The following is an 11,208-nucleotide window of genomic DNA, read 5'->3' as shown; positions in this document are numbered from 1 at the left end:
TAAGTTGTCTTGTAAGTCTGTTTCTCTATCAGTGGGATTTATGCAAATATTGAGTGATTGCACTTGCAAGTCGCTTGCACTTGTAAATCGATGGATTTGGATTAAAAGCGTCTGCCAAATGACTAAAATGTAAATGTAAATTCTGTCCTGAGGTTAAGTTACAGTACATTTATACAGGCGGAGTCTGTGGATTCTGCAGGTTTGGAATGTAGCCAGGACACAAGGGAACTCTCTGCTGTTTGTGATGTGTCAGAGGATCTTTAATGACCACAGTGAGCCAGGGCCCCAGTTTAATGTCTTGTTTGACACACGGTGCCTCCTACAGCACAGTGTCCCCATCGATGTGCTTGGGGGACGGGGTTATTTGGCCTGGAATGAGGCCCATGAGGAATGAGATCATTATGATGTGAAGTGCTGCACACGTCCAGGGTGCTGAGCTGTGCAGGGGCGGTATATGAATGCAACTATCATAGTGTTGCTGCTGTTTTATGCTACTGCGCATTCAATGCTTGGGAACATTTAATAAAAAATGGAGATCCTTTTCGTAATGTGGTCCTTTGTAAAGTTGAACGTGTCGTTCAAGTGTTAAATAACAGTTTTTTAACAAAGCAAAAATAGTCTCCTTCGCTGGATGATTTCTCTAACTCTGCCGTTTTTGGTTCGTGATTCCAAAACTGCAAATATTCCCTTGTTGGTACTTCGTTTTTTTTATTTGCGCAACAGAGACTCGTGCACGATTGCCTTAAAACGCCACTGAGACTGAGAACCCGTGGAACGCTTGGGCATACGTGATAACTCAGTCGAACAACAATGTTTCGGTACATGGCGTAGTTTCTTTGAATAAAAGAAGAACCAAGTTATGGAAAGGGAATCAAAACACAAAGTGTATTTTGCTTTTTAATTTTGGCAGGGATATTATTCCTTTGATTGTTTGATAGACTGGCTTAAAAGTTGCAGGGGTACGTTCGGTCAAATGTATTTTTGGTGGTATGCAACATTTATTGGGACGGAATATTACTTTCCTGAAGACAGATTCATAAATGATTTAACGAGGGGGAAGAAAAAAAAAGTTCCGCCCGAACAGGGACTTGAACCCTGGACCCTCAGATTAAAAGTCTGATGCTCTACCGACTGAGCTATCCGGGCTCTGACCGTAATGTATGAGGTTGTTATCTTAGTGTCTCACCTACGCAACTTTAATACTTTGAAATGTCGATATTTTTACATGTTATTCGTAGACCGGAGAGTGTTAATTTTTTTTATGTCAGCGCCTGCAGTTAGGGCATATAGTTGTATTAGCCTCGGTTTATATCTCCGACTCTTCTCCAAGGTTTTTGGCGGTACTACAGGACTGTTATGTGGGCGGTGCTACTGGCTGAGAGCGCGAGAGTTTAAATTTGAAATCCCATCTGTAGACGTAGATGTCTGTGGCTGTAAGTAGTTCGCAACGACAGAAATAAAAACTAAAATGCAGAAATCATTACTTGATGCTGACATTGATGATATGGGACCCGAAGAGTCCAAGGTATGCATGGTGACTCTAGCGTTTATCCCAAGCTGGCAAGCTTAACTTACGTTATTCCACAAATGTTAAAGCCTTGTTGATGTTCGCTAGCTACCCAACCATATTTAGCAACCCAGCTAACGTTTTGCCTGCTTGCAGTCTCTGTTAATGAATGGTTTGTATTCCTATTTAGAGGTTAATCGACCAGCTGCGGAATGAAATCTCTGACATCAAGGTACAGCTGCAGATTACCCACGAGGAGCGAGAACGCATTGACAAGGACATGGAATTCTGGTAAGAAGAAGCTAAATACCTGGCTAGCCATCTAACTGTGTGAGATTGTGCATACGGCATTTAACCAATTCGTGTAAAATTAACTTCATGGTTGTGTATATATTTGCCACTAGAGGGCAGTCGGTAACGATAAATGGTTCTCAATGAAGTTCTAGCCTTCAAATCTACAAATAATGTTGTAATTACAGTAAATCCTACGTTAATAATTGAGTAGCTGCGATAACGGACATGCGTTGTCAGTTTAAAGGGTGATGCGTTGGCAGCGAAGCTTGGAGCAGCTCTCAGAAGCTGGGACACAGAGAGGAAGCGGAAGCTTGCACTGTCCCGCCAGCTGGAGGAACAGGAAGTGACGCTTTCCAGGTAGGCGTTCCAATCCCTTCCTCAGCTTGTTGCCCGGAGCTCCACCCGTCGGGAGAGGCCAGGAAAGGAAGTAAAGACGGGGAACCGACAACGTGAATTAGGATGGAATAAAATGGAATGCCCTTGCTCCTTCAAACGTCAGTTCGAAGCCATGTCAGTTACAGACATGGCAGAGGGGGAGAGGTGGATCCACAGGTCAGTTACAGACATGGCAGAGGGGGAGAGGTGGATCTTTAAGGCCTGTGGACTTAAAATTATTGTAAATAATGTCTTGAGCAGACATTTGTATATGCACCAGCTGCAGACCGCAAGTGTATCCTGAAGATTGTACTGGGCTCAAGTACAGGAGTGACCCAGCATCATTTCCAGAGCTGTCAGAAAAATAAATTCAGGTAATTGGTTGGAATAAAACCCTCCAGGATCCAACAGAGATATGCAAAGACCCCGAGCAGATCCTTGAGGCGAGCAGATCGCCAAGATTTTGCATGAACAAAATCGTGTGCACGATCTCTCTCTCACACTCACACAGAGGTGGATCTACCTACTTTTCACCCGTTTAAAATGAAACTGGGCCCCCGAACACTAGGGGGCGCTGTCAGCTGCTCTATGATACACTTTGTGATACATTTACGATGGGGGAGGGGCCTCATGCTGCCACTGAAACGCCCCCAAAATCATCAGATCGGCCCTGCACACACAAGACCGAAAAATCAACAACAAAGCTCTCATTTTATTATAAGCTAATAATAAACTAAATTGACATGCAAAAACCAGTCGGGTGTGATAAGTAAGAGCAAAAGCAACAAACTTGCACGTACAACAAAAAAAGTATCAATTAAATCCAATGATAAATGAACACCAGTAAGAAATAAAATCCAAATAATGGGTGGGATTACTTGACACCTCACGTTGGTAGTATGGATGCAGTTAAACTAAGATTTGAATGGATAAACGGTTGATTAATATGAAGTAGTTCCTTAAAATGGTATGACATTGTTCCGTAAAATGTGGAACAGTTGTGTCTGAAATTTCGTTTCGTGCATTTGGCTCCCCCCAGGTAGGGAGCGCTCCAGACGGCAGCTGAACCTGCTGGCACGTTTTTAAAACACTTGCTAGCTGGCTACATCATTCAAAATGTTCGGCCTGGATAAAGATGGACGTTCGTACGTGTGTCTTATTTTATATAATACAATTCTGGATATGTGGCCTTCTCGCAAATGTGCCTCTAAACGACCTCACACTGTTTATGCCAGCAACCGGCTGGCACCAGTAGCTAAATTTAACGTCAGCTAAACGTTGCCTTCTTCTAAATCTCGATGTTAGGTAGTTTAGGAAGCTAGGCACCCGCTGTTGCTGCAGTTTCACAAACCGTATTAAAATGTACATGGACAGTGTGCGTTGTGATACATGACCAATAATATACACTCAGTGAGCACTTTAAGTATTTATTAGACTTATTTGGACATCTGCTGCTGTAGTCGATCCACTTAGTTATGATGCGTTGTGTGTTCAGAGACGCTCTTCTGCATACCACTGCTTTTCCGTCACCTGCCACACAACTGGCGGATTAGATGATCGCATGAATAACTAGGTGTAATAAAGTAAAAATGTTCCTAATAAAGTGCTCGGTGAGTGTGTATATAATCACCGACCTGCACAGTCGTTGTTATCAGATATTGAGTTTTGCGTTTGGCTGTTAAGAGCGTTAAAGGTTATTGGAACTTAAAATTGATTTAGAAAAAAATAAAACCACCAGGATTGATCAAGAACACTCCACATAAGTAGAAAAATAATGAAATTTCATATTTTTTGCTGGCATGTCCCATTTTTTGGGGTTTGGCATTCATGCGAGAATAAAAAGGTGGTCTTGTTGTGCAGCTCCGGTGGGTCCGGGGAGGACGTGGTGAAGGAGCGGAGTCGGAAGAAGGCCTCGTTAGTGAGGGAGGAGAAGAGGCTGAGTCGACTGGTCGGCGAGACCAGGAAGACGCTGGCTGAGACGGAGTCTCGATGCCTGGCTGGTGAGCGCTCCAACCTCTGTCCTCATCACAGGAAATTCTGCCGTGTTATTCTATCTCTGTATAACCGTGTGATGGACGAGAAATTCAGCTGCAGAAGAGGCCGTCCTGGTTTTCTCTCCTTTCGTGTTGGTGTTCGGAGAAAACTCCTGATCGTGAAAATCTCCCATTGGGAAATAAAGGAAGCCATACTATAACCCTGATTTAAATAGATCTGTAAAATTCTGGTCCACTATGCAAGCATAGCACAGTCTGTAGGCCACTCAAAAATAGTTTGCCTTTGGAAAATATATTTAAAGTCATAGACCTGCTCAGTTATTGTTCCATATTGAATATTGATTGTCATTATGGGATTTTGTGGTAAAATGCGTAATTGAATTGCGTGTTATTAAATGTTTACAGTTTGAGTGGTGCACGTTTTTATTGATTCAGCGACTCCCAAATATTTGACCAGAAGCTCTAATTGGAGCTTAAAACATTTTAATTTTTTTAACAAATCTACGATTGGCCTACTTGTCTAATGCAGTACAAAATGCATTTCTGCTATAAGCCAGTGTGACACTGACTTTCTTCTGTTCCCTAGCCTTCAGCTATAGTTGAATTGTGTCCTAATAAATGTACTTGAATTGTAAAAATGCCATCAGCCGTTAGTGATGTTGATTGACCGGTGCTGTTCCACGTCTGTCTCATTACCCCGGGCAGCGGGGGAGGAGCTTCAGCGGCAGCAAGCCCGCGTCGCCATGGCAGCCTCCGGCCAATCGCAGAAGAGCAAGGAGGAACAGCTGGTGGACGCGTATGTGGCCAAACTGGACGTCCCTGCCACCGTCCGCCCCGCAGGCCCGGTGGGGCCCAAGAGACGCGGACGCCCCAGAAAATAACGCTGCGGACAGCTTCCGCTGACGTCACAAGCACTACGCCAAAGAGAAACACTACCGCCCAGAGGACGAGCTTTCTATGAAGCGGCTACTGGCGCTGCTGCTACAGGTGCTGCTGCTACTCTGGAGTGGGAAGGATTACCATGCAGGGGACGGGTCCACAGAAACCTTTACTGCACATTCTCCTCAGGGGGGGGAACTGCACTATGGGATTCAGAGTTTCTTCCATAATATGAAAGGTGACAAGTTTTAACTTTAATTCTAATGCCTGTTCAGTTCCTCTCCCTCTGAATCGGCACAAAGACATTGGGATATAATTGTGTGTGTCTGTCTGCTTTGACTTTCGTACTGTGTACTTTAATGTGATGAGACTTTATTAAAAGATTGTCAATATTTGCCATCATGTGGAGAACATTTGTATTGCGAGTTGAGGGTGACCTTGCGAGTTCCTGCCAGAGGTGGCGCTGTTGTGCTGTGACCTGAGCGCTCCGCTCCTGCAGCAGCTGGTGTGTTCACGGCAGTCTGAAAGAATGCAGCGCTCTGTTTGGCCTGCGATGAGCAGGCCTGGTGGTAGCGCTCTTATCCCGGGCTCCGCACATGCAGTGTGTCTCCTGTGTGCCAGTCTCTGCACATGCAGTGTGTCTCCTGTGTGCCGGTCTCTGCACATGCAGTGTGTCTCCTGTGTGCCGGTCTCTGCACATGCAGTGTGTCTCCTGTGTGCCGGTCTCTGCACATGCAGTGCTTCACAACCCACCTGCCGCACATACGTGATTGTTTTGGATTAAAATACTTTTCTACACTTTACCGAGCTTGTCTGGTGTTTCGGAACCCATTAAATGCTCTCCAAAAAGTGCAAACCTGCCTTCTGGTCCTCTTGGTTGTCTCAGTCACACCAGACAAGATCATTCGAGCACAAGAATGTATTTAAGTCCCAGGTCTTTGCATCCCAGCCTTGTGCAGTGGAGCTCATCTCCATACGCTGAGGTGTGGCTCAGGTCATGTGTTAGATGCAGCAGTTTCCGTGACGATGGGAAACGGTGTGTGTGTGTGGGCAGTTCCGGTCTTGTTGGGTCTGGTGCCTGTGCGTGGGCAGTTCCGGTCTTGTTGGTCTGGTGTGTATGAGCAGATTGTGTTCCCGTACTCAGTCGTAGATCAGATCAATGTAAAACGTTTCACATGGGCACGCGAGAGCAGTCTCCAGCTGTCAGTCACGCTCTCATACGGAAATGTGTCAGAGTCAGATACGGGGCGGACATGTTGGGGGTAATTAAGTAATTAAGAGTTTGGCATGAAAAGCGATACAGCCTTGTCGCTCACCTCGCAGGAGGAGGATGCTTTTACAGGCCGAGGGAGGAGACGGCGTTCTGCATCTGTAACCCTGTAATGATTCTGCAGATCTGCGTCTTCGTTTCACCGCCGGGACTCTCCCCTGTGAAGGAGCAGCAACGGCAGGTGCAGGGAAATGTGTTTTGAGGAATCGGGTGTTGTCTCACTTCTCCTTTCCCTGACGGTCCTGAGAGGGTTTGTTTGCAGATAAAATGTAACCCGTGTCAGTTATTGTTCCATATTGAATATTGATTGTCATTATGGGATTTTGTGGTAAAATGCGTAACTGAATTGTGTGTTATTAAATGTTTACAGTTGCGGTGCGCGTTTTTATTGATCCAGCGACTCCCAAATATTTGACCAGAAGCTCTAATTGGAGCTTAAAACATTTTAATTTTTTTAACAAATCTACGATAGGCCTACTTGTCTAATGCAGTACAAAATGCATTTCTGCTATAAGCCAGTGTGGCACTCACTTTCTTATGTTCCCTAGCCTTCAGCTATAGTTGAATTGTGTCCTAATAAATGTACTTGAATTGTAAAAATGCGATCAGCCGTTAGTGATGTTGATTGACCGGTGCTGTTCCACGTCTGTCTCATTACCCCGGGCAGCGGGGGAGGAGCTTCAGCGGCAGCAAGCCCGCGTCGCCATGGCAGCCTCCGGCCAATCGCAGAAGAGCAAGGAGGAACAGCTGGTGGACCCGTATGTGGCCAAACTGGACGTCCCTGCCACCGTCCGCCCCGCAGGCCCGGTGGGGCCCAAGAGACGCGGACGCCCCAGAAAATAACGCTGCGGACAGCTTCCGCTGACGTCACAAGCACTACGCCAAAGAGAAACACTCTACCGCCCGGAGGACGAGCTTTCTATGAAGCGGCTACTGGCGCTGCTGCTACATGCGCTGCTGCTACTCTGGAGTGGGAAGGATTACCATGCAGGGGACGGGTCCACAGAAACCTTTACTGCACATTCTCCTCAGGGGGGGGGCTGCACTATGGGATTCAGAGTTTCTTCCATAATATGAAAGGTGACCAGTTTTAACTTTAATTCTAATGCCTGTTCAGTTCCTCTCCCTCTGAATCGGCACAAAGACATTGGGATATAATTGTGTGCGTCTGTCTGCTTTGACTTTCGTACTGTGTACTTTAATGTGATGAGACTTTATTAAAAGATAATAAATAAATATTTGCCGTCATGCGGAGAACATTTGTATTGCGAGTTGAGGGTGACCTTGCGAGTTCCTGCCAGAGGTGGCGCTGTTGTGCTGTGACCTGAGCGCTCCGCTCCTGCAGCAGCTGGTGTGTTCACGGCAGTCTGAAAGAATGCAGCGCCCTGTTTGGCCTCCGATGAGCAGGCCTGGTGGTAGCGCTCTTATCCTGGGCTCTGCACATGCAGTGTGTCTCCTGTGTGCTGGGCTCTGCACATGCAGTGTGTCTCCTGTGTGCCAGGCTCTGCACATGCAGTGTGTCTGTGTGCCGGGGTCTTCACATGCAGTGTGTCTCCTGTGTGCCAGTCTCTGCCCATGCAGTGTGTCTCCTGTGTGCCAGGCTCTGCACATGCAGTGTGTCTCCTGTGTGCCGGGCTCTGCACATGCAGTGTGTCTCCTGTGTGCCAGGCTCTGCACATGCAGTGTGTCTCCTGTGTGCCAGGCTCTGCACATGCAGTGTGTCTGTGTGCCGGGGTCTTCACATGCAGTGTGTCTCCTGTGTGCCGGTCTCTGCACATGCAGTGTGTCTCCTGTGTGCCGGTCTCTGCACATGCAGTGTGTCTCCTGTGTGCCGGTCTCTGCACATGCAGTGTGTCTCCTGTGTGCCGGTCTCTGCACATGCAGTGTGTCTCCTGTGTGCCAGTCTCTGCACATGCAGTGTGTCTCCTGTGTGCCGGTCTCTGCACATGCAGTGTGTCTCCTGTGTGCCGGGCTCTGCACATGCAGTGTGTCTCCTGTGTGCCGGGCTCTGCACATGCAGTGTGTCTCCTGTGTGCCGGTCTCTGCACATGCAGTGCTTCACGACCCACCTGCCGCACATACGTGATTGTTTTGGATTAAAATACTTTTCTACACTTTACCGAGCTTGTCTGGTGTTTCGGAACCAATTAAATGCTCTCCAAAAAGTGCAAACCTACTTCTGGTCCTCTTGGTTGTCTCAATCACACCAGGCAAGATCATTCGAGCACAAGAATGTATTTAAGTCCCAGGTCTTTGCATCCCAGCCTTGTGCAGTGGAGCTCATCTCCATACGCTGAGGTGTGGCTCAGGTCATGTGTTAGATGCAGCAGTTTCCGTGACGATGGGAAACGGTGTGTGTGTGTGTGGGCAGTTCCGGTCTTGTTGGTCTGGTGTGTGTGCATGCGTGCGTGCGTGTGTGTGTGTGTGTGGGCAGTTCCGGTCTTGTTGGGTCTGGTGCCTGTGCGTGGGCAGTTCCGGTCTTGTTGGTCTGGTGTGTGTGCGTGCGTGCGTGTGTGTGTGTGTGGGCAGTTCCGGTCTTGTTGGGTCTGGTGTGTATGAGCAGATTGTGTTCCCGTACTCAGTCGTAGATCAGATCAATGTAAAACGTTTCACATGGGCACACGAGAGCAGTCTCCAGCTGTCAGTCACGCTCTCAGACGGAAATGTGTCAGAGTCAGATACGGGGCGGACATGTTGGGGGTAATTAAGTAATTAAGAGTTTGGCATGAAAAGCGATACAGCCTTGTCGCTCACCTCGCAGGAGGAGGATGCTTTTACAGGCCGAGGGAGGAGACGGCGTTCTGCATCTGTAACCCTTTAATGATTCTGCAGATCTGCGTCTCCGTTTCACCGCCGGGACTCTCCCCTGTGAAGGAGCAGCAACGGCAGGTGCAGGGAAATGTGTTTTGAGGAATCGGGTGTCGTCTCACTTCTCCTTTCCCTGACGGTCCTGAGAGGGTTTGTTTGCAGATAAAATGTAACCCGTGTCATCGTTGCGTTTTCCCCCCTGTGTCACATTATTTTCATTCTCTAATGCTGATGTTATTACGCGTGTCCAGTTTGCTCGTTAGTTCCGTTGTTTTGCAGTGGACACGTGAAGTTAAACAGCAGGTATGCAGTGAAATTGACTGAACCTCTGAGCAGTAACAGTGGAGCTGGTACAGTACTGTGATGGGTGTGAATCTGGTGTCTGATCCTGAGAAATCCTCCTCTGTGGACGTCTCCTGAACAGTGTGATGTACCAGCTCTCAGTGATTGGTCCACATTGTAATTTGTAATATCCAATCGCTGTCTCTCAGAAATGGGTCTGATTGGCGATTAGCCCTGCGTCTGACCCCAGAATCGCAGTGATGCTCCGGTCTTTGCAGCTGGTATCCTGCTCATGCAAGGGGGGTTAGGGTTAGCGGTTCGGGTTAGGCTGCTCACACCTGGAGCTCTTAAAGTGTGCAGATGTGGGAGATGAGAGGCCCGGTCTCCTGGCAGAACCGGCCGCTCCAGCCTCTGGTCCTCTCCCGCGTCCCCTCTGTTTGCTCTCTGAAGCGCTTATGAATGGGCTGGTCTGAGCCACGAGCCCCAGCCTCCACTGAGCCGGCTGCTGTGGGGGTGCTGTAGGCGGGCTGAATACTGGGGGGGATTGTGTGTGTGTGTGTGTGTGTGTCTGTCTGTGTGTGTGTGTGTGTCTGTCTGTGTGTGTGTGTGATGATTTGAAACTCTTAAATTAGCCGGAATACACAGTGTATCACGCTGCGCTGTTCTGGCCGTGGGGAGCAGCTGCTGGGTTGTGTGTGGATCGCTGACGGTCCTCCTGGGGACCTGCAGTGTGTGCAGATGGTGAGTGGAGCTCTGGGCTGTCCTTGTGTGAACGGTCCTCTGTGTGGAGTCCCAGGACATGCAGCGCGGGCGGAAACACAGGCTAGATACGGTGTCTAAAGGAAGCTTCTGAGATTTGCGGTGAGGTGCAGTTCAGTGGAAGGAAAATGGGCGTGCATTGTTGGGCTGAATGGCCTGTTCCTGTCATTGTGTTATGTTAAGGACCCTTGTGTGCGTGCGGGTGCACGCACACACTCACACACACACTCACACACACGCATATACACACATACACACACACGCTTACACACACACATACATACACACACAGACACACCCACACGCACGCACACACACTCACACATACACACACTCACACACACATACACACACACGCATACACACACACACACACACTCACACGTTTACACACACACACACACACACGTGCTGAAGGAGCAGCGGGTTGGCGTGTGTTTTACTCGATGGGCCTCGTACGCCATCTGTCCCAGAGGACCCCCGTCTCCCTGTCCTATTACATCATCATTACGCTCACTCTCACCCCCTCCTGACTGACCCTCTCCTTCAGGCCAGACCTCCACCCTTTCACACGTCCACCGCTGATGACCTCATCAGCAGGCTGTGGCTCCTTTGGAATATGAATTGATTTATTACAAAGCTATAAAAAATGTCATTTGTGAGCACTCTGCTGCTTGAACATCCCCACAGCCTGATTGGCTGAGGTGTGAAAGGGTTGAAGCTGCTTCCTGGAAGCTGGCCCTTTGTGAGCTGGGTAATGTAGTTTGTAATGCAGAGGCTTATTTCCTTTCTCGTGAGGAAACTCGAGCGCTTGCTTTCCGAAAGTGTGCCGTATTAATGATCGTCCTGCGGGTCGATCTCTCCCGATTCGCCAGCTGGCCTGGCTTCCAGGCTGACGTTTCAAAGAGACGTTGCGTTTGTCAAATTCACATTTTCTCCATTTCCCCATCTTTATATATTTTTCTTTCATCTTTTCCTAGCCTCTCCCGATGGGTGGAGCTAGGGTTAGGATGAGGGAGAGCCCCAGATCTGGGTTAATA

General features: G+C 48.1%; 1 protein-coding gene and 1 non-coding gene across 2 annotated transcripts; one reads left to right on the top strand and one right to left on the bottom strand.

Moving 5' to 3' along the window:
* Positions 1-1,073: 1,073 nt before the first annotated feature.
* Positions 1,074-1,146, bottom strand: trnak-uuu (transfer RNA lysine (anticodon UUU)). The gene has a single exon. It is a non-coding gene; the product is annotated as a tRNA-Lys (tRNA).
* A 207-nt stretch (positions 1,147-1,353) lies between these two features.
* Positions 1,354-5,414, top strand: LOC133116751 (uncharacterized). The gene is made up of 5 exons (XM_061226669.1): positions 1,354-1,525; positions 1,698-1,798; positions 2,039-2,158; positions 4,037-4,176; positions 4,876-5,414. The coding sequence occupies exons 1-5, from the start codon at positions 1,469-1,471 to the stop codon at positions 5,049-5,051; spliced, it is 594 nt and encodes a 197-aa protein (XP_061082653.1). The 5' UTR covers positions 1,354-1,468; the 3' UTR covers positions 5,052-5,414.
* The last annotated feature ends 5,794 nt before the right edge of the window (positions 5,415-11,208 follow it).

The sequence above is a fragment of the Conger conger genome, chromosome 17 (assembly GCF_963514075.1).
Source record: "Conger conger chromosome 17, fConCon1.1, whole genome shotgun sequence".
Taxonomy (NCBI): Eukaryota; Metazoa; Chordata; class Actinopteri; order Anguilliformes; family Congridae; genus Conger; species Conger conger.
This window is presented reverse-complemented; position numbering and strand designations above follow the sequence as displayed.